General features: G+C 39.7%; 1 protein-coding gene across 1 annotated transcript in view; it reads left to right on the top strand.

Annotated features, from left to right (window-relative positions):
• The window catches only part of LOC127983494 (1-phosphatidylinositol 4,5-bisphosphate phosphodiesterase beta-4), a 150,149-nt gene that overhangs the window by 18,162 nt on the left and 108,344 nt on the right, over positions 1-23,643 (top strand). Inside the window, exons 3-11 of the mRNA XM_052585701.1 lie at positions 5,143-5,239; positions 6,870-6,950; positions 7,340-7,399; positions 8,730-8,873; positions 12,418-12,497; positions 14,540-14,593; positions 14,682-14,763; positions 15,347-15,447; positions 15,699-15,756. Of these exons, the coding sequence (XP_052441661.1) occupies positions 5,156-5,239; positions 6,870-6,950; positions 7,340-7,399; positions 8,730-8,873; positions 12,418-12,497; positions 14,540-14,593; positions 14,682-14,763; positions 15,347-15,447; positions 15,699-15,756 (744 nt within the window). The 5' untranslated portion in view covers positions 5,143-5,155. The remainder of the gene's footprint in view (positions 1-5,142; positions 5,240-6,869; positions 6,951-7,339; positions 7,400-8,729; positions 8,874-12,417; positions 12,498-14,539; positions 14,594-14,681; positions 14,764-15,346; positions 15,448-15,698; positions 15,757-23,643) is intronic.

Raw genomic sequence — 23,643 nt, 5'->3', positions numbered from 1 at the left:
ATCCATATGAAGCACAGCTGCTCGGAGCTATTTCCCCATGATCCTCAAACTGATCTTTCTGAAAAAGGCAGTGTTCTATTTCTGTGGCTCTGGAAAATATTGCCTCTTTGTCCTCTCTTGCCTTATCTCCTGGCCTTCGGAGACAGAATCCCCAATTTGCCGCTCCTGTTAGGTACATGTTTGGTCAGAGATAACAGCAGGAATGATGGAGGTCGTTCCTGGGCCGGAAACAGCTGATTAGCGGCAGTTTGGGGCTCGTTCTGCCCATGTTTGGTCAAATGAGGATCTGCTGCTAATCTGTGGTCTCCTGATCCACAAAAAAATAATCATCCTAAACAGAACTCACATTTACTTCTGGCTTTTCAAACGTGTATGCAAGTTCTGGAACAGGTACAGTACACTCGAGCAGGAAAATGGCTCTTATTTGTGCTCCAGTACACCAACAGCTGTTCGCTTCCTGCTATCTGTGCCTCAGACATGTAGCTCTGAACGGCTGCCCGTGTCCTGCACACAGATTTCAAAATACTTCCACACAAATGACATGATAGCGAATGATTACAATGTAGTCTGTGCACGTGGGCGCACTTCCGGAAAAATCTGCCGAAAAGAAACCAAAAAACGTCCGATTGCCAATCAAGTCAAGTCAAGTCACCTTTATTTATATAGCGCTTTAAACAAAATACATTGCGTCTAAAATACATAGTGTGTCAATAATGCAGAATGATAGTTAAAGGCAGTTCATCATTGAATTCAGTGATGTCATCTCTGTTCAGTTTAGTGTCTGTGCATTTATTTGCAATCAAGTCAATGATATCGCTGTAGATGAAGTGACCCCAACTAAGCAAGCCAGAGGTGACAGCGGCAAGGAACTGAAACTCCATCGGTGACAGAATGGAGAAAAAAACCTTGGGAGAAACCAGGCTCAGTTGGGGTCAGTTCTCCTCTGACCAGACGAAACCAGTAGTTCAATTCCAGACTGCAGCAAAGTCAGATTGTGCAGAAGAATCATCTGTTTCCTGTGGTCTTGTCCTGGTGCTCCTCTGAGACAAGGTCTTTACAGGGGATCTGTATCTGGGCTCTAGTTGTCCTGGTCTCCGCTGTCTTTCAGGGCAGTAGAGGTCCTTTCTAGGTGCTGATCCACCATCTGGTCTGGATACGTACTGGATCCGGGTGACTGCAGTGACCCTCTGATCTGGACACAGACTGGATCTGGTGGCTACAGTGACCTCGGAACAAGAGAGAAACAGACTAATATTAGTGTAGATGCCATTCTTCTAATGATGTAGCAAGTACATCGGGTGTTATGGGAAGTGTTTCCGGTTCCGGTTTACCTAATTAATGCAGCCTAAAAATCCTTTAACAGATTTGGATATTAAAAGCATATTAGTATGTTATGTGTATGCCAGGTTAAAGAGATGGGTCTTTAATCTAGATTTAAACTGCAAGAGTGTGTCTGCCTCCCGAACAATGTTAGGTAGGTTATTCCAGAGTTTAAGCGCCAAATAGGAAAAGGATCTGCCGCCCGCAGTTGATTTTGATATTCTAGGTATTATCAAATTGCCTGAGTTTTGAGAACGTAGCGGACGTAGAGGAGTATAATGTAAAAGGAGCTCATTCAAATACTGAGGTGCTAAACCATTCAGGGCTTTATAAGTAATAAGCAATATTTTAAAATCTATACGATGTTTGATAGGGAGCCAGTGCAGTGTTGACAGGACCGGGCTAATATGGTCATACTTCCTGGTTCTAGTAAGAACTCTTGCTGCTGCATTTTGGACTAGCTGTAGTTTGTTTACCAAGCGTGCAGAACAACCACCCAATAAAGCATTACAATAATCTAACCTTGAAGTCATAAATGCATGGATTAACATTTCTGCATTTGACAATGAGAGCATAGGCGGTAATAAGAACCAGATGACAGAGAGCTGTAGAGCAATACAAATATAATCACATCAATAAACAAAACAAGCCCCAGATGATAAACAACAGGATAAATGAGGATCACATTAATCTCTTCAGGAAATTAAGAGCCAAAGAAAACAAAGAAAGTCTTGAGTTTAAAATGAGTTTATCATCAGATTTATTATCAGAGCTTATCTTTGAAGAAAACACAACTGAACCTGATCATTGTGTCATCATTTACTCTCTACTGCCAAAAGAAGTTGTTTTGATAAATATGTCTGTGTTTCTGTAAATATAATGGCAATGATGTATTTCACTAGTAAATGATAATAGATGACTATGGAGCCAAAAGAGTATCAATAAAGATAAATGAACACACTACATTCACATATGCACACACATAATTCATAAATACACACACAGGATACACAAATGCGCACAAAATTCAAAAATGCACACACAGAATTTAAAAAGCACAGAAGATTCACAAATGCACCCAAAATTCAGAAATGCACACACAATTCAGAAATGCAAACAACATTTACAAATGCACTCAAGATTCACAAATGCACAGGACAAGATTCACAAATGTATTTCTGATGCACACACACATATATCTTGATTTACAAACTGCTTGCGGTCTGTGAACTTCACTGCATTTGTGTGTGAATTTTGAGACTCCCTTGACTTGGCTCGACACACAAATGCCTTTTTTTAAACAGGGAATGATCTGCAACCAATCAGATATCTCCCTTGTTTGAGCCAATCACAAGAATGCACCCCACGTGGGGGATTGTTCACTTATAAGCCAATCAGCGAACGACTCACTTTCCTCAATCAGCGAACGACTCACATTCCTCAGTGAACGATTCACTTTCATCACGCAGCGAACGACTCGCTTTCCTTAGCGAACGACTCACTTACCTCACGCAGCTGGCGACTCCCTTTGCGCAGCCGGAGACTCACTTTCCTCTCGCAGCGAACGACTCACTTTCCTCAGTGAACGATTCACTTTCCTCACCCAGCGAAGTTGAGCGAACGATTCCCTTTCCTCACGCAGCGGTGACTCACTTTGCGCAGCCGGAGAGTCACTTTCCTCTTGAAGCAGACCACTGACTCTCTCTTCATGTAGGGACCGAATATTTTAATTAAAGTGACTTCTATATTGCATCCAAAAGAATATTTAGATATATTTAAAATATTCAAAAAGGTGTAAAAATTTTGTTTTACTTTCATTAAAATATTTCAATAAAATGAAATAATTGCCTATTGCTAATTTATGAATCCATGGTTAACTTTTTTTCTCCAGTCACAGTCTGGGCTATATGTATTGAGACATTTTTAAATTTATATTTTGTAAAAAATAATAAAAAATAAACCTGAATTGTAATCTAAACATCTGTATTTCCATACAATTTCATAAATAAGTAGGCTATAATATGTCGCACCACAGGCATATCGCGCTGTGTGAACACGTTCATGTGATTGGCTTATAAGTAAACAACCACGTGGAGTGCGTTCTTGTGATTGGCTAAAAGAAGGGAGACATCTGATTGGTTGCAGATCATTCCCTGTTTAAAAAAAGGCATTTGTGTGTCGAGCCAAGTCAGAGGAGTCTCAAAATTCACACACAAATGCAGTGAAGTTCACAGACTACAAGCAGTTTGTAAATCAAGATATATGTGTGTGTGCATCAGAAATACATTTGTGAATCTTGTCCTGTGCATTTGTGAATCTTGTCCTGTGCATTTGTGAATCTTGAGTGCATTTGTAAATGTTGTTTGCATTTCTGAATTGTGTGTTTATTTCTGAATTTTGTGTGCATTTGTGAATCTTCTGTGCTTTTTAAATTTTGTGTGTGCATTTGTAAATTTTGTGCACATTTGTGTATCCTGTGTGTGTATTTATGAATCATGTGTGTGCATATGTGAATGTAGTGTGTGCATTTATCTTTATTGAGACTCTTTTGGCTCCATAGATGACAGCCTGGTATGAATGAATGGCAGTGTATCAGTGGTCAGTATCAGTATTTCAGTGTTCACTGTTCCACTGCTCTGACATATGAACATCTGAGTCTCCGAGCAGAACACACTCGTTAGTGTTTGTGCTGCAGATCTCTGGAGAGTGTGTCTTATAGTGTGCGAGTGTTTGTGTGTGTTTTATAGTGTGTGTGTGTGTGTTGCTTACTGTTGTATTAGTCTGAATGTTTAACTTTGCTGCCAAACATTAGCAGGGTTGATTTGTTTGCATTAGTCAGATGCTGACACGCATTTACTACACACACACACACACACACACACACACACACACACACACACACACTCGTGATCTCTGCTGTGTTTGATTGACAGCTGTCGTCGTCTTCCTGCAGGTTTCCCGCTGCTCTTGCTTTTTCTTCTGAAGAGTGTGTGTCCTCTGCATCATTAATTTAAGCACGCTTATGAAGCAGGGGCCTCTGGGTAATTACCCTCGCTGCCGTTTTAAACCGGCGGTAGCAGGGGATTGCACTGCCTCACAGGGACGGATAATTGTCTCAGCTAAACTCACGTGTTCGGACTGCTGATCGTTGCAGAGTCAAATCTGGTCATTGGATGTTAAACTCTCTGTGAGGAGCATCTGTGTGATGAGCATGTCATTAGTTTAACTTTTCAGTTTAGTGTGTTGATGAGGGGAATCTAACTGGTAAACAGACTCATTTAACCCGTTCATGATTATGGCTGTGCCGCGCTTTGTATTTCCCATCATCCTCTGCTGTAATCAGATGTAATCATGATCATGAATTCTGAACTTCCCATCAGGCCCTGAATGTAACTGTTTAATTAGCATGAATATGTAGCACACCTCATGAATATTAATGAGTTGATTGAATATGTATCAGCTCAGTGGCATATCTTGGGTTTATTTATAACAGTCAGTGTCTGGTTTGGGGAATCGTCTCTCTGGCGTTTCTGTCAGCATGTTTTAGCATGTTCTACAAATGATTGAGGACATGAATATTCTTGTGAGTAGTAAGAGAAACAACAGTTTCATTATTTCAGTTAAAACACTGATGTGAATTTGTTTTAGTGTCACGTTTTCACTTTTTTCCTGATGGTTCAAATGCTACGTTTGTTCATTAACCATAAAATTTATTTATTTATTCTTTCGAAAAGTCTGAATATCTGTAAAGACAAAGGTGTGTTTGTTCAGATTGTTTTCTGGATGTTAATGTGTGTTATTTCTGTCATGTGTATGTTTTAGGTCTGTGAGCATCATGACAAAATCATACCAGTTCAACTGGCAAAAACACATTCCTGATTTCCTGCAGGAGGGAGCCGTGTTTGACCGATTCGATGAGGTAAATATAACACACACATACACATACAAACACACACACACACACACACACAGATACATGCACGCACACTCTCTCTCACACACTCACACACACACACACACACCATCTTTCTCACACACACTCACACAGATACATGCACGCACACTCTCTGACACACACACACACATTCACTCTCATGTGCACACACACACACACACACACACATTCACACTCACATACACACACACATACACACACTCTCACACACAAACACACACGCACACACACACCCTGTCTCTCACACACTCACACAGATACATGCACGCACACTCTCTCACACACACATTCACATGCACACGCACACACACACACACACTCTCTCTCTCACACACACACACACACACATGAACTGCCTTTAACTATCATTTTGCATTATTGACACAGTTTCCTAATGAATGTTGTTCAGTTGCTTTGACGCAATGTATTTTGTTTAAAGCACTATATAAATAAAGGTGACTTGACTTGACACACACACACACACTCTCTTTTTCTCACAAACTCACACACATACATGCACACACACTGTCTCACACACACACACAATCACTCCCACGCGCACACACACTGTCACACACTCTCTCACATACATTTATATGCGCACACACACACACACTTAGAGGGATTGTGGGTAACTGCTGTTCGTGTGGATTCATCATCCGTCTGTTTGTGATTTCTCTGATGTTTAGTTCAGTTAGTAGCTTCAGTATTTGTGCTGTTTTCTGCTCAGATTGACTCTCGCTGTGGTTTAGCGTCACCTGTCAAATGTGCGCAGATAATAGATAATCGGGATGAGACGAGTGTCGCATGCCCTCGTTAATTAGAGCGGCAGATGTATCGCACCGGAACTAGTAGATAAATAAGAAGGAAGTCTCAAAAGAGCAGTCACAGTTCAGCCAGTTCCTACAGAGCAGCAGACGGTGAAACTGTGCTGCCGGCGGCCATCTTGGCTCCATCCGTTCGGTGAAGGTGAACTCATTAGCTAAGCCCGTTAGTGTTAGCTTGCTTTAGGCTGCTTTTATCTGGACTTTTTGAGGTTTTTACTGCCAAACTCGCCTGGAATGACACACGCTGAAGTGTTTTTGCTCAGAGTAGATTCTGTGGCGTTTTGAATCAGGGGTCAACTCACTGTAATGATGAATCATGATTCTGAAAGCCAAAATACTAACATAAAATGGACTTTAAAATCTTAACATGTTTTAATGCACTACATGCTTGCTGAATTTGTAAATAACTACAGATTAAACTGTCTTACTCTAAATGACTGAGGATCACACCAAACACTGTAGTGATAACAGTAACTATATCACCTGCGCATCAATGCACCATAACCTTGTTTCGGCGTCTGCTTCTTTAACCGCTCAAGCTCTTAAAGGTCAGAGATCAACATGTTATGAACATTAACAATATGTATAAATGTTCTAACCTTTGTAACCTTTATATAACATTAAAATGAAGACCATTTTTTTATATAGAAAATAAATGGTCAAATAACGTAAAAATTTGGGGTAAAAAAAAATTAAATTTTTTTTTAAAGAACATAATAATCAAGGCTGTTTTAACGCTGTGTTTCATCCTCCGCTGTGTTTTTCAGGATCCCTTCGTCTTAGAGCCCAGCTGCCATTTCAGAGTCGACGAATTTGGGTTCTTTCTCACGTGGAAAAGTGACGGAAAGGTGTGATTTCTGTTCATTAATGCAGCTGATGTAGCGTCACATCACAGCGTCTCTGATCTTCTCCTCACACTCTCAGCTTGTCATGTGTTTGAAAGCTTCGATTATAATCATTTAATTATTTTACTTACATTTGATGAAATGTGTCTGTTGTTTTAAATATTGTAAATGACTGTGTGTGTGTGTGTGTGTGTGTGTAAGTGTATCTGTGTGTGTTTTATGTTTGTATGGTCAGTCACTGACATTCAGTTTAAACTAGTTCTGAAAAAATGGCATTAACAGAACTCACCTTGGTTAGATTCATTCAAATTGATCTTTATACATCACCGAAATCAGTAATCAAAAACTGATTCTGCACTGAATTGCTTTGACAGTATTTGTCTCTCTTGCAGGAAGGTCAGCTTCTAGAATGTTCTCTGATCAACAGCATTCGTCCTGGAGTCGTGCCGAAGGTAAAGATGCTCCAGATTGAACTGAAATGAATCATCCCAAACGAACACTTGAATCGTTCAGATGAATCAAGTTAAGTTAAGTTAGTGAACAAAAGTCATAGTTTTTATGATGGAGACTAGGCATTGTGGGATTGATGATCTGCGGGTCACATGATCTGACGGGACGCAGGCGTTACTGTTTGCTCTGTATCTGCTCTCGAGTGTTATTGACAGCCAGAAATTACATATATTTCACATTCACTATGTGTCAAATATTGACTTGAGTGTGTGACTCGTCTGCATCTGTATGTGTGAGGGTGTAAGTGTGTGTGTGTGTGTGTGTGAGAGAGAGAGACGTGTGATACGTGTGTGAGACATGTGATGCGTGTGTATGTGCGTGTGTGTGTGTGGCGCTGCGCAGTCGTGCGTCTTCAGTGTTTGTCTTCTGCGGTCAGGTTGTGGAGGCGGCTCATGTTTACAGGACCTGATGGTAACCCGCTTCAGCTGTTTGTTAAGCAGGAGGTGATGTGTGTTTATCCACATTAGTGAGCCTCTGCAGACACGTTTACGTCTCACATCCCATTATTACAGTGTTCTGTTTATTGCTTCATATGTTTCTCTGGGAATCGAACCACAAGCATGATGTGGTAAAAAAACACACCGTTTCTTTGCGTTCAGATGTTCAGATGGACATTGGTCAATGTCTTCACCCAATGATGTGTGGAAGTACTGGTGTCCCTAACTATCTGTTTCTGAATCTGTTAATTGACTCTTTGAATCTGACTCTGATAAGGCTTAAATCATTCATCATGAGCTGATGTTCATTAAAGTGCCCCTATTATTAAAAGGTTAATATTTTGGTTTTGGACTCCCCAACAGCAGGTTGGCATGCATGCAAGATCAAAAAAACTTATAATATGCTGTTTTATTACTTTGCCTTACTTGCTCAAAGACTCCCAAACGATTCGTTAATCGATTCATTTCTCCAAACCCTTCCTTTGTGTAACAGTAATCTGCTGGGATCGTTCTGATTGGATCACGCCTGTGTACAGTGTTACCATGGAAACAGCTGTTTTCCCGCTCAGGAAGTGGCACTTAATATTTTTTTGCAGTGTACTCTAAATGAATCAGATGCATTCAGTCATACGGGATTCAGTAGATTTGACCTGATGATGCCATAAACACACTAACAGCTTCAACATCCAAAGCCTCCATTTCAGTCCAGTGTAGTGGATCATGTTGATCTGGATATTGTATATTTATAAGGATATTGTAAGTTTCTGCATGAATTGAAGCAGTGCTTGCGTGTGGAGGTGATGTTTGCACGCATGGTGTGTTTTTGTTCCTGAAGGACCCAAAGATCCAGGCGTCTCTGGAAGCGTCAGGGAAGAGTGAGGCGGATCTGGACGGCCGCATCATCTGCGTGTGCAGCGGGACGGACCTGGTCAACCTCAGCTTCATGTACATGGTGACGGACAACACGGACACGGCCAAGGTGAGCATGACACAGTTTGTGCTGCAAACCTCATTAACTCTTTCCCTGCAAGTGTTTGTGAAAAAAGTTGCCAGCCACCGCCAGTATTTTTTATTATTTTCACAAAAATTTAATGGCCTCGTCTGTGTTTTTGATCGAGAGATTCTTGGCTCATGCAGGAGATGCATAATAGTGCCTCCTAGCATATAACAGAACATGGAAACCAGTGCGGAAACCAGTTTGTGTTTGGCGGAGGAAAGAGTTAAAACGCATGTATTGCCAACTAACTTTTGTTCAGTACATAGAGTCCACATTCAATAATATTGTAAAATGTTTGTGATTCACTGACACTAAGGGCCCTACTTTAACGATCTAAATGGAAAGTCTAAAGCGCACAGCGCAGGTGGAAAAACGGTTGGCGCGCCTGGGTGCATAGTCTAAACGGGTTGTCCCTACTCGCTTAATGAGTAATGGGTGTTTTTTGGGCGTAATGTGCAATAAACCAATCAGAGTCTCATCTTCCATTCCCTTTAAGAGCCAGTTGCCCGTGCCATGAAAGATTTGCTATTTACACGGCAGAATTTGGCAAGCGCAAAGACAGAATACGTCTCAGAGATGAATATATATATATATATATATATATATATATATATATATATATATATATATATATATATATATATACAGTATTGTTCAAAATAATAGCAGTACAATGTGACTAACCAGAATAATCAAGGTTTTTAGTATATTTTTTATTGCTACATGGCAAACAAGTTACCAGTAGGTTCAGTAGATTGTCAGAAAACAAACAAGACCCAGCATTCATGATATGCACGCTCTTAAGGCTGTGCAATTGGGCAATTAGTTGAAAGGGGTGTGTTCAAAAAAATAGCAGTGTCTACCTTTGACTGTACAAACTCAAAACTATTTTGTACAAACATTTTTTTTTTTCTGGGATTTAGCAATCCTGTGAATCACTAAACTTATATTTAGTTGTATGACCACAGTTTTTTAAAACTGCTTGACATCTGTGTGGCATGGAGTCAACCAACTTGTGGCACCTCTCAGCTGTTATTCCACTCCATGATTCTTTAACAACATTCCACAATTCATTCACATTTCTTGGTTTTGCTTCAGAAACAGCATTTTTGATATCACCCCACAAGTTCTCAATTGGATTAAGGTCTGGAGATTGGGCTGGCCACTCCATAACATTAATTTTGTTGGTTTGGAACCAAGACTTTGCCCGTTTACTAGTGTGTTTTGGGTCATTGTCTTGTTGAAACAACCATTTCAAGGGCATGTCCTCTTCAGCATAGGGCAACATGACCTCTTCAAGTATTTTAACATATGCAAACTGATCCATGATCCCTGGTATGCGATAAATAGGCCCAACACCATAGTAGGAGAAACATGCCCATATCATGATGCTTGCACCTCCATGCTTCACTGTCTTCACTGTGTACTGTGGCTTGAATTCAGAGTTTGGGGGTCGTCTCACAAACTGCCTGTGGCCCTTGGACCCAAAAAGAACAATTTTACTCTCATCAGTCCACAAAATGTTCCTCCATTTCTCTTTAGGCCAGTTGATGTGTTCTTTGGCAAATTGTAACCTCTTCTGCATATGCCTTTTTTTTAACAGAGGGACTTTGCGGGGGATTCTTGAAAATAGATTAGCTTCACACAGACGTCTTCTAACTGTCACAGTACTTACAGGTAACTCCAGACTGTCTTTGATCATCCTGGAGGTGATCATTGGCTGAGCCTTTGCCATTCTGGTTATTCTTCTATCCATTTTGATGGTTGTCTTCCGTTTTCTTCCACGTCTCTCTGGTTTTGCTCTCCATTTTAAGGCATTGGAGATCATTTTAGCTGAACAGCCTATCATTTTTTGCACCTCTTTATAGGTTTTCCCCTCTCTAATCAACTTTTTAATCTAAGTACGCTGTTCTTCTGAACAATGTCTTGAACGACCCATTTTCCTCAGCTTTCAAATGCATGTTCAACAAGTTTTGGCTTCATCCTTAAATAGGGGCCACCTGATTCACACCTGTTTCTTCACAAAATTGATGAACTCAGTGATTGAATGCCACACTGCTATTTTTTTGAACACACCCCTTTCAACTAATTCAACTAATTGCCCAATTGCACAGCCTTAAGAGCGTGCATATCATGAATGCTGGGTCTCATTTGTTTTCTGAGAATCTACTGAACCTACTGGTAACTTGTTTGCCACGTAGCAATAAAAAAATATACGAAAAACCTTGATTATTCTGGTTAGTCACATTGTACTGCTATTATTTTGAACAATACTGTATATATATATATATAAAATTAGCCAACAGAAAATTCTTATGCATTGCAATCCTTTAATTTTTTATATTTGGCATGTTTGTGTGCTGCTGTGCGTCCCTGTGTTTAATAAGCAGCATATACGTGCGTTGTAAACCCGCCTATACTAACTTTCTGTAAATAACAAAGAAAAAACATTGCACCAGACTTTAGACCAGGTTTCAGAGTTGGACTATGGCACAGTCTATTTTCAGCTCCTTAAAATAGCAATGCGCCAGCAATGTGCCTGAACACACCTCTTTTTTATACCAGCACGCCCATGGCCGCACAAATAGGCGCAAATGCATTTGCTAATTAAACGACGTGGCACTGGATGGGAAAATGTGAACAGCGCCGGACTGAAACAAGCAAACACACTAGAGCTGGGCCTTGTCGCATTGCGCCGGGTTTATGATCATTTTTTATTAGTAATATGCATTGCTAAGAACTTCATTTGAACAACTTTAAAGATGATTTTCTCAGACAAATATTGTCCTCCACACAAACCACACATCAATAGAGAGATGATTTATAACTCTTAATTTCATAAAATTATATTTATATTTATAAGTAATAAGCAATATTTTAAAATCTATACAATGTTTGATAGGGAGCCAGTGCAGTGTGGACAGGACCGGGCTAATATGGTCATACTTCCTGGTTCTAGTAAGAACTCTTGCTGCTGCATTTTGGACTAGCTGTAGTTTGTTTACTAAGCTTGCAGAACAACCACCCAATAAAGCATTACAATAATCTAACCTTGAGGTCAACTTTAAAGATGATTTTCTCAATATTTAGATTTTTTTTTGTTCCCTCAGATTCCAGATTTTCAAATAGTTGTGTCTCAGATAAATATTCCTATCCTAATAATAAACAATATATAAATGGAAAGCTTATTTATTCAGCATTTAGATTATATATAAACTACATTTTGAAAAATTGACACTTTTTTGGTCCAGGGTCACATATGAGTTGTTTGATGTTTGAACACTGATAGCAGGTTTACAAAACATTTCCTGTGTTTAAGTTAGTTCTAGATACTATTTCATGTAGCAGAATTAATAGTGATCTAATAGTCTGATTTGTTCCTGATTCTTGAGCTTCTTCAGATGTGAATCATTCAAAGTGTCTCCTGAATGTTTTAAAGATGAATCTCGAACTGACTGTTTATCGTGAACTACTAAAAAACGTTATGTGTTATTTCTCTCCATTTATGATTGTTTTGTGTTTTCAGAAATGGATGGAAGGCCTGAAATCGGTGATTCACAACTTCAAAGCGAATAACGTATGTCCAATGACTTGCCTGAAAAAACAGTAAGTAGACTGACATAAAGATGACCCAACAATCAAAGTAATGAATGTCCAGCATCTATGTATGGTCATTTATAGTGGTAAATAGACCCTGAATCAAGATTCGGTTTGAGATTTGTTAGAGTTCTGTTTAGGATCTTTTGAAGATCTGTTTGATATCTACTGCAAATGTGTTTGAGAAGTGTTAGAAGTCTGTTTGGGATCTGTTTGAGATCTGTTAGAAGTCTGTTTGGGATCTGTTTGAGATCTGTTTGGGATCTGTTGCAGATGTGTTCAAGACCTGTTATAAGTCTGTTCGGGATATGTTTGAGATCTGTTAGAGGTCTGTTTGGAATCAGTTGCAGATGTGTTTGAGATCTGTTATAAGTCTGTTCGGGATATGTTTGAGATCTGCTACAGGTCTCTTTTGGATCAGTTGCAGAAGTGTTCGAGATCTGTTAGAATTCTGTTCGGGATCTGTTTGAGATCTGTTAGAGGTCTGTTTGGGATCTGATGCAGATGTGTTCAAGATCTGTTATAAGTCTGTTCGGGATCTGTTTGGGATCTGTTGCAGAAGTGTTTGAGATCTGTTAGAAGTCTGTTTGGGATATGTTGCAGATGTGTTGGAGATCTTTTAGAAGTCTGTTTTGATCTGTTTGAGATCTGTTAGAGGTCTGTTTGGAATCAGTTGCAGATGTGTTTGAGATCTGTTATAGGTCTGTTCGGGATATGTTTGAAATCTCCTAGAGGTCTCTTGGGATCAGTTGCAGAAGTGTTCGAGATCTGTTAGAATGCTGTTCGGGATCTGTTTGAGATCTATTAGAGGTCTGTTTGGGATCAGTTGCAGATGTGTTCGAGATCTGTTAGAGGTCTGTTTGGGATCAGTTCCAGAAGTGTTTGAGATCTGTTAGAAGTCTGTTTGGGATCTGTTGCAGATGTGTTGGAGATCTTTTAGAAGTCTGTTTTGGATCTGTTTGAGATCCGTTAGAAGTCTGTTCAGGATCTGTTTGAGATCTGTTAGAGGTCTGTTTGGAATCAGTTGCAGATGTGTTTGAGATCTGTTATAAGTCTGTTCGGGATATGTTTGAAATCTCTTAGAGGTCTCTTGGGATCAGTTGCAGAAGTGTTCGTGATCTGTTAGAATTCTGTTCGGGATCTGTTGCAGATGTGTTGGAGATCTTTTAGAAGTCTGTTTTGGATCTGTTTGAGATGTGTTGGAGATCTTTTAGAAGTCTGTTTTGGATCTGTTTGAGATCTGTTAGAAGTCTGTTTGGGATCTGTTGCAGATGTGTTGGAGATCTGTTAGAGGTCTGTTTGGGATCTGTTTGAGATCTGTTAGAAGTCTGTTTGGGATCTGTTGCAGATGTGTTGGAGATCTTTTAGAAGTCTGTTTTGGATCTGTTTGAGATGTGTTGGAGATCTTTTAGAAGTCTGTTTTGGATCTGTTTGAGATCTGTTAGAAGTCTGTTTGGGATCTGTTGCAGATGTGTTGGAGATCTTTTAGAAGTCTGTTTTGGATCTGTTTGAGATGTGTTGGAGATCTTTTAGAAGTCTGTTTTGGATCTGTTTGAGATCTGTTAGAAGTCTGTTTGGGATCTGTTGCAGATGTGTTGGAGATCTGTTAGAAGTCTGTTTGGGATCTGTTGCAGATGTGTTGGAGATCTGTTAGAGGTCTGTTTGGGATCTGTTTGAGATCTGTTAGAGGTCTGTTTGGGATCAGTTGCAGAAGTGTTCGAGATCTGTTATAATCTGTTCGGGATCTGTTTGAGATCTGTTAGAGGTCTGTTTGGGATCAGTTGCAGATGTGTTTGAGATCTGTTAGAGGTCTGTTTGGGATTAGTTGCAGATGTGTTTGAGATCTGTTAGAGGTCTGTTTGGGATCAGTTGCAGATGTGTTTGAGATCTGTTAGAGGTCTGTTTGGGATCTGTTGCAGATCTGTTTGAGAACTGGTACAGGTCTGTTTTGGATCTTTTGAAGATCAGTTTGAGATCTGTCATAACCAGCTGAGAATCAGCAGAATCCATCGATGTTTGTCTTCATGAACTTTCTCTTTCTTTCTGTCTAGTTGGATGAGACTCTCCTTCCTAACGAATGTCAACGGCAAAATACCGGTCCGAGGGTGAGTGTCTGATTCCTCTGGATCATCTCCTTATTCTTTGATGTTTTGGCTGATCTGATCTGAACTTATCTGATTTCGTCTCATGTAGTATCACACGGACATTTGGCTCTGGTAAAACGGAGAAAGGAATCTTCCAGGCATTGAAGGAACTCGGTCTCCCCAGTGGAAAGGTCAGAAAGGGTCTTAATTCATGATGCTGCTCTTATTGTGAACAAATCATCAGTAATGTGATCATAAAGGGAAACGCTTCTCTGAACATGGTTATTTTAATATTTTATACATTTAGTTGTTTTATTTATTACTTATTATAAGGATATTTCTTAATATATCTTAGTATTTTATGTCTTTAGTGTTTTGTTGTTTTATGTACAATCATAGTATTTATTGATATTTTGAATTACCTTTTATTTTTATATCTTCAGTTTTAGTAATTCTGCGTAACTAGGTTGTTGAGTTGCTTTTATAGATGTGAACCAATGAGACTTTTTGACTTGTTAAAACATCTAAAAGCCATTGAAAAACTGTTTAATCTTGTTTAACCTGCCAGTGCAATCAAAGATCTTTATTCAAGATATGGAAGATTGATTTTTAAATGGGTTTCCACTGGAAAATGAGACATAAAGAAGAGCAGGATTTCAGTCATCAGTCCCTCATGGATCAAACCACATCTCGTCCTACTTTTGTTGAATATCCTGTTCCTGTCACATTGCAGAAGTTAAATACGTGTCTTGCTGATTTGATTTTGCATTGCAGAATGATGAAATCGAGCATTTGGCCTTCACCTTCGACATCTTCTACGCTCTAACACAGAAGATCTGCCCTCGCACGGACATTGAGGAGCTCTTCAAGAAGATGTACGTCACACGCTGTTCAGTCTTCAAGGCTAACTAGTACTCTAGAGCCAGTACTGGAGCACTAACTATGAGATAGAATCTAACAGCTTTAGCGGTGAACATTAACATGTGTGTTTGACTAACGGTTTATTGAACGTCAGACAGGTGTCGTACAAATGCTTTGTGATGTCTAACTCTCTTTCTCTCTCTCTAATGATTTTGTTTGTGTTATTATAACCAAACCAAATCTCTTCTGCTCAATTTCTTTGCAGCAACGGAGACAAAAGTGATTATTTAACCGTAGAGCAGTTAGTCAGCTTTCTGAATGAAGTAAGCTCTTTATCATCATTATTTACTGTGTGTGTGTGAGAGAGAGTGTGAGGTTGTATGTGTGTGTGTACTGGTAGGTATGGTTTATGAGGACACCAATGTGTTTAATGACATGGGTACTACAACATAAACATGGTTAATACTTCCTGTCTCCCCATAAAACAAAAGGTTTAAAAAAGAAAACCGTGTTTTATGAAATTCAAAAATTGGCAATAGTTTTTTGTGAGGGGTAGGTTTAGATGTAGGGTGATAGAAAATACAGTTTGTACAGTAGACAACCATTCCACCTACGAAGAGTCCCCGTAAACCACAAATAAAAGTGAGTGAGTGTGTGTGTGTGTGTGTGTGCATGTCGCTCTGCTTCTGTTTGTCTGTGATGGGCTTTCTGTGATGCGCTCCTGTGTTTGTGTTCGAGCGTGTGTGTGTGTGTGTGTGTGTGTGCAGATCAGAGCACCGCTGTGGGTCGTCCTGTGTTTGTTGTATGTTTGGTTTGCTCGTCTTCTTGACTGTATGTCTGCTGAACACAAACGCTCTCCGTCTGTGAAATAATTTGTGATGTTCAAGGAGGTCAGAGGTAAAGCTCTGAATGTGATTAAACTGGCCTGATACTCATCTCTTATCTTACATCAGATGCTGTTTTGCTCCGTCTGCATTAATAATGAGTTACTTCAAGTGAGGACGTGCTGTGTGTTTTATGTGGTTTGGAAGAATCTGCCCTCATAAGGGTAAAAATGCATCTGTAGATTGCTCCGGTGGACAGAGTTAATTCTGTAGCTGTAGTTTGACGAGCTAAAAAAAAATTTAGACTCATCTGAGGACGAATCCCTCCTCATTTCAGATGTTGGTTTTCCCTGTAGAACCAGCGGGACCCTCGACTCAACGAGATCCTCTTCCCCTTTTATGAAGCAAAACGAGTCATGCAGATCATTGAGAAGTACGAGAGAGACGCCGACTTGAAAAAGAAAGGTAAATGGAGGAGGTGTGAGGAGTGTGTAATGAAGCGCTCTCAGCTGATCCTCTGCTGCCCTCTGGTGGCCCGAAGGTGTCAGCACTGGGTTTGTTTGACATTAGTAATTTCCAGGTCTGGATATGTATGGGAAAATAATCTCTTCCTTGTTTTCCAGTACAAATATTTAGATGAAATCAAGATACATTTACTGTAGATGCAAAATGAAGATATAAAGTCTTATTTTCTCGACCAAATATGTGACTCTGGACAACAAAACCAGTTATAAGGGTAAAAAAGGATCTAAAAAAATCTTAAATGTACCTTCATAAAACCTGCAGAAACCCTTTTTGAATCTGTAACTGAGGGAGAGTTTAACGAGTTCTCACCTGGTCTTCTTGTGTGTGTTCAGGTCACATGTCCAGCGACGGCTTCTGCCGATACCTGATGTCGGATGAGAACGCTCCGGTGTTTCTGGACCGTCTGGATCTGTGTCAGGAGATGGAGCATCCGCTGGCTCATTACTTCATCAGCTCCTCACACAACACGTATCTGACGGGTCGGCAGTTCGGAGGGAAGTCCTCAGTGGAGATGTACCGACAGGTGCTGCTGTCCGGATGCAGGTATGCCTTCATCATCATCATCTCATCCTGAACGTCTCTGTGAAGAAATAACTAAACAAACTCCGCTTGCCTCAGATCCGAACGAGCTGTTTTTGGAGTTTGATTAAATAAATGCTTTGTTTATAATGAGGACAACGTTTAAGCTATGAAAGTTGCAGGATGTTTTAATGGTACAAAGATCTTGTATATGCCACAAGATCAAGGCAAATTTGATTTCTCATGTCATGCACCCTTTAATGCCATTACTGTGATTAATAATAGCATGGTAGCAAGTGCATAGAGTGGTGCATTAGCTTACATTTGTGCTTGTCTGTTCAGGGTTCAGCGTAACGTCCCTTTAATGCGAGTGTGTGTGTGTGTGTGTGTGTGTCAGGTGTGTGGAGCTGGACTGCTGGGATGGTAAAGGTGAGGATCAGGAGCCCATCATCACTCATGGGAAGGCCATGTGCACCGACATCTTGTTCAAGGTGAGTGTAAATCAAACGTCATGTCCAGGACTTTCATTTCATTTTCATTTTCATTTTTTTAATTCAGACTCGACCTGAAATGACTCCAGACTTCACTCGACTCGAGGAAAAGGATTCGTGAATATTTTAAAAGCAACTCTAGTCTTAATACTTATATAACTGATATTCAAAAGGCGGACTGCATTCTGCATTGTGAACAGAAACAGTTTCGGGCGGATGACGCATGCGCCGCTCAGAAGTGATGCACGCAGAAACACAGCGGAGAGATCAAAACAAAACAACAGTCACTAATGAGAAGAACAAAATGAGGATTTGTAAAGAAGAATGTCAGAGGATTTCAATATAAGCCAAGAGGAGGTGGTTTTCCTTTGCTCCTGTTAACAAACGTTGGTTTTCACGAGACTTACGGCGCATGCGCAGCATTGACCTCATCATCATTCCCCCAGAACTGCTTCTGTTTTACAACTGTGAGCACAAGCTAGATTAAAGTGATTATTACGTTTTGAATATGGATATTGTTCTTACAAAAATGCATCGGTTCACTACAGAAGGCCTTTGTTCACCCCCCAAAGCCGTGTGAGACACTTTTTTTTAATAGATGAGTATTATATTAAACTTCTCATGAACCGATGGAGTTGAGCTGCTGAGCTGCATCTAACAGCTTGAAAGATCAAAGACCATTTTTTAAACAACTCCAACTAAATTAGTCTGAAAGAAGAAAGTCACACCACCATTCGTCCATCGTCTACTTACCCTCGAAGCATCTTCTTTGAGAATAATCCAATCTGAGTTATATTAAATATTGTCCTTGCTCTTCCAAGCCTTTCAATGGGAGTAAAAGGTGAGATAAAAAGTGTTTATTACATTAGAAATCTGGATATTTATCTTACAAAAACATGGATTCAATCACTCACTTTTATTTATATAGTGCTTTAAACAAAATACATTGCGTCAAAGCAACTGAAAAACATTCATTTGGAAAACAGTGCGTCAATAATGCAGAATGATAGTTAAAGGCAGTTCATCATTGAATTCAGTGATGTCATCTCTGTTCAGTTTAAATAGTGTTTTGTGCATTAATTTGCAATCAAGTCAACGATATCACTGTAGATGAAGTGACCCCAACTAAGCAAGCCAGAGGTGACAGCGGCAAGGAACCGAAACTCCATCGGTGACAGAATGGAGAAAAAAACCTTGGGAGAAACCAGGCTCAGTTGGGGTCAGTTCTCCTCTGACCAGACGAAACCAGTAGTTCAATTCCAGACTGCAGCAAAGTCAGATTGTGCAGAAGAATCATCTGTTTCCTGTGGTCTTGTCCTGGTGCTCCTCTGAGACAAGGTCTTTACAGGGGATCTGTATCTGGGGCTCTAGTTGTCCTGGTCTCCGCTGTCTTTCAGGGCAGTAGATGTCCTTTCTAGGTGCTGATCCACCATCTGGTCTGGATACGTACTGGATCCGGGTGACTGCAGTGACCCTCTGATCTGGACACAGACTGGATCTGGTGGCTACGATGACCTCGGAACAAGAGAGAAACAGACTAATATTAGCGTAGATGCCATTCTTCTAATGATGTAGAAAGTACATAGGGTGTTATGGGAAGTGTTCCCTGTTCAGGTTTACCTTATTAATGCAGCCTAGAAATCCTTTAACGGATTTGGATATTAAAAGCATATTAGTATGTTATGTGTAAGCCAGGTTAAAGAGATGGGTCTTTAATCTAGATTTAAACTGCAAGAGTGTGTCTGCCTCCCGAACAATGTCAGGTAGGTTATTCCAGAGTTTAAGCGCCAAATAGGAAAAGGATCTGCCGCCCGCAGTTGATTTTGATATTCTAGGTATTATCAAATTGCCTGAGTTTTGAGAACGTAGCGGACGTAGAGGAGTATAATGTAAAAGGAGCTCATTCAAATACTGAGGTGCTAAACCATTCAGGGCTTTATAAGTAATAAGCAATATTTTAAAATCTATACGATGTTTGATAGGGAGCCAGTGCAGTGTGGACAGGACCGGGCTAATATGGTCATACTTCCTGGTTCTAGTAAGAACTCTTGCTGCTGCATTTTGGACTAGCTGTAGTTTGTTTACTAAGCGTGCAGAACAACCACCCAATAAAGCATTACAATAATCTAACCTTGAGGTCATAAATGCATGGATTAACATTTCTGCATTTGACATTGAGAGCATAGGCCGTAATTTAGATATATTTTTGAGATGGAAAAATGCAGTTTTACAAATGCTAGAAACGTGACTTTCTAAGGAAAGATTACGATCAAATAGCACACCTAGGTTCCTAACTGATGACGAAGAATTGACAGAGCAACCATCAAGTCTTAGACAGTGTTCTAGGTTATTACAAGCAGAGTTTTTAGGTCCTATGATTAACACCTCTGTTTTTTTCTGAATTTAGCAGTAAGAAATTACTCATCATCCAGTTTTTTATATCGACTATGCATTCCATTAGTTTTTCAAATTGGTGTGTTTCACCGGGCCGCGAAGAAATATAGAGCTGAGTATCATCAGCATAACAGTGAAAGCTAACACCATGTTTCCTGATGATATCTCCCAAGGGTAACATATAAAGCGTGAAGTAGTGAGTAGCAGCCCTAGTACTGAGCCTTGAGTTACTCCATACTGCACTTGTGATCGATATGATACATCTTCATTCACTGCTACGAACTGATGGCGGTCATATAAGTACGATTTAAACCATGCTAATGCACTTCCATGGGGGCATTTTTACACCTGGGAAGAGCAAGGACTGTTTTTAATATAACTTTGATTTGATTATTCTGAAAGAAGAAAGTCTCACACCACCTTTAATGTTGAGCTCTGTTACTGTGTATAAAATTCAACCTGCCAAAGTGTAATATTTTTCCAGGCCTCTTATTTCAAATAAATTAACATTTTTAATTGAATTTCCAGGAAATGATAACTGTATCACGATAGCAGTGTTTTTGGTGAGCAGTAGATTTTGTTATAATGGTCATTTGATATGTGACCCTGGAGCACAAAATAAGCCATAAGGGTCAGTTTTATGAAATAAAAAAAGACACACATTATTCTGCTTGTCTTGTGTCTATTATTTGTCTGTAACAGGATGTAATTCAAGCCATAAAGGAAACGGCTTTTGTAACGTCTGAATATCCTGTCATTCTGTCGTTTGAGAACCACTGCAGGTAAAATGCACCGCAGATTCACTCTCAGCCTCGTGTTGGTGTGTGGCGGCGCTCACAGCTGTGTGTGTGTGTGTGTCTTGCAGTAAAACGCAGCAGTATAAGATGGCCAAGTATTGCGAGGAGATCTTCGGAGAGCTGTTGCTGAAGCAGCCGCTGGAGGGATTCCCAGTACGTCAGATATTCCCCCGCACACACAGTCTCTGTGGATATTGTAGTCCACTGAAGCATCTCCTCTCTCTTGTCTAGGCTGTTTGTGGGTGTCACGCTGGAGGAGTTTCTGTGCTCACGGACGACTGTGCTTGTGTTTCAGATCGAAGCCGGGCAGCCGCTGCCGTCACCCAACGACCTCAAGCGCAAAATCCTCATCAAGAACAAGCGCTTGAAGCCTGAAGTGGAGCAGAGTACGTACATGTACAAACACGTCTCAGTCTTTGACTTGTGCTGAGAATATCTCCCTTTACACAGGGGTGATATAAAGAGCCGAAATAGTGATAAATCTTATCATTTTTGTCCCTGCAGCACAGAAGCAGTCATCAGTGTCACAGACGTATATTTGTAGAAATAGACAACAATACATTGTATGAGTCACAATTATACATTTCTCTTTTATGACAAAAATCATTAGGATTTTAATTAAAGATCATGTTCATGAAGACATTTAGTAAACTTCCTACCGTAAATATATCAAAACTTCATTTTTGATTGGTAATATGCATTGCTAAGAACTTTATTTGGACAACTTTAAAAATGATTTTCTCAATATTTAGATTTTTTTGCTCCCTCAGATTCCAGATTTTCAAATAATTGTATATCAAACAGACATTGTCCTCGGAACAAACCACACATTAATGGAGAGATTTATAACTCTTAATTTCATAAAATTATATTTATATTTATAAGTAATAAGCAATATTTTAAAATCTATACGATGTTTGATAGGGAGCCAGTGCAGTGTGGACAGGACCGGGCTAATATGGTCATACTTCCTGGTTCTAGTAAGAACTCTTGCTGCTGCATTTTGGACTAGCTGTAGTTTGTTTACTAAGCGTGCAGAACAACCACCCAATAAAGCATTACATTAATCTAACCTTGAGGTCATAAATGCATGGATTAACATTTCTGCATTTGACATTGAGAGCATAGGCCGTAATTTAGATATATTTTTGAGATGGAAAAATGCAGTTTTACAAATGCTAGAAACGTGGCTTTCTAAGGAAAGATTACGATCAAATAGCACACCTAGGTTCCTAACTGATGACGAAGAATTGACAGAGCAGCCATCAAGTCTTAGACAGTGTTCTAGGTTATTACAAGCAGAGTTTTTAGGTCCTATGATTAACACCTCTGTTTTTTTCTGAATTTAGCAGTAAGAAATTACTCGTCATCCAGTTTTTTATATCGACTATGCATTCCATTAGTTCTTCAAATTGGTGTGTTTCACCGGGCCGTGAAGAAATATAGAGCTGAGTATCATCAGCATAACAGTGAAAGCTAACACCATGTTTCCTGATGATATCTCCCAAGGGTAACATATAAAGCGTGAAGTAGTGAGTAGCAGCCCTAGTACTGAGCCTTGAGGTACTCCATACTGCACTTTTGATCGATATGATACATCTTCATTCACTGCTACGAACTAATGGTGTTCATATAAGTACGATTTAAACCATGCTAATGCACTTCCACTGATGCCAACAAAGTGTTCAAGTCTATGCAAAAGAATGTTGTGGTCAATTGTGTCAAATGCAGCACTAAGATCCAATAAAACTAACAGAGAGATACACCCACGATCAGATGATAAGAGCAGATCATTTGTAACTCTAAGGAGAGCAGTCTCAGTACTATGATACGGTCTAAATCCTGACTGGAAATCCTCACATATACCATTTTTCTCTAAGAAGGAATATAATTGTGAGGATACTGCCTTTTCTAGTATCTTGGACAGAAAAGGGAGATTCGAGATTGGTCTATAATTAACTAGTTCTTCGGGGTCAAGTTGTGGTTTTTTGATGAGAGGCTTAATAACAGCCAGTTTGAAGGTTTTGGGTACATATCCTAATGACAATGATGAATTTATAATAGTCAGAAGAGGATCTATAACTTCTGGAAGCACCTCTTTTAGGAGCTTAGACGGTATAGGGTCTAACATACATGTTGTTGGTTTAGATGATTTAACAAGTTTATACAATTCTTCCTCTCCTATAGTAGAGAATGAGTGGAACTGTTCCTCAGGGGGTCTATAGTGCACTGTCTGATGCGATACTGTAGCTGACGGCTGAATGGTTGCAATTTTATCTCTAATAGTATCGATTTTAGAAGTAAAGTAGTTAATAAAGTCCTTAATGCTGTGGTGTTGGGAAATGTCAACACTTGTTGAGTTCGTTAATTTAGCCACTTTATTGAATAAATACCTGGGGTTATGATTGTTTTCTTCTAAAAGAGAAGAAAAGTAATCGGATCTAGCAGTTTTTAATGCTTTTCTGTAGGATAGGTTACTTTCCCACCAAGCAATACTAAATACCTCTAGTTTTGTTTTCCTCCAGCTGCGTTCCATTTTCCGGGCTGCTCTCTTTAGGGTGCGAGTGTGCTCATTATACCATGGTGTCAAACTGTTTTCCTTAAGCTTCCTTAAGCGTAAAGGTGTGTGTGTGTGTGTTACAGAGCAGCTGGAGTCATTT

The sequence above is a fragment of the Carassius gibelio genome, chromosome B20, assembly GCF_023724105.1.
Source record: "Carassius gibelio isolate Cgi1373 ecotype wild population from Czech Republic chromosome B20, carGib1.2-hapl.c, whole genome shotgun sequence".
Lineage (NCBI taxonomy): Eukaryota > Metazoa > Chordata > Actinopteri > Cypriniformes > Cyprinidae > Carassius > Carassius gibelio.
Note: the sequence above shows the minus strand (reverse complement) of the source record. Positions and strands in the feature narration are given on the sequence as shown.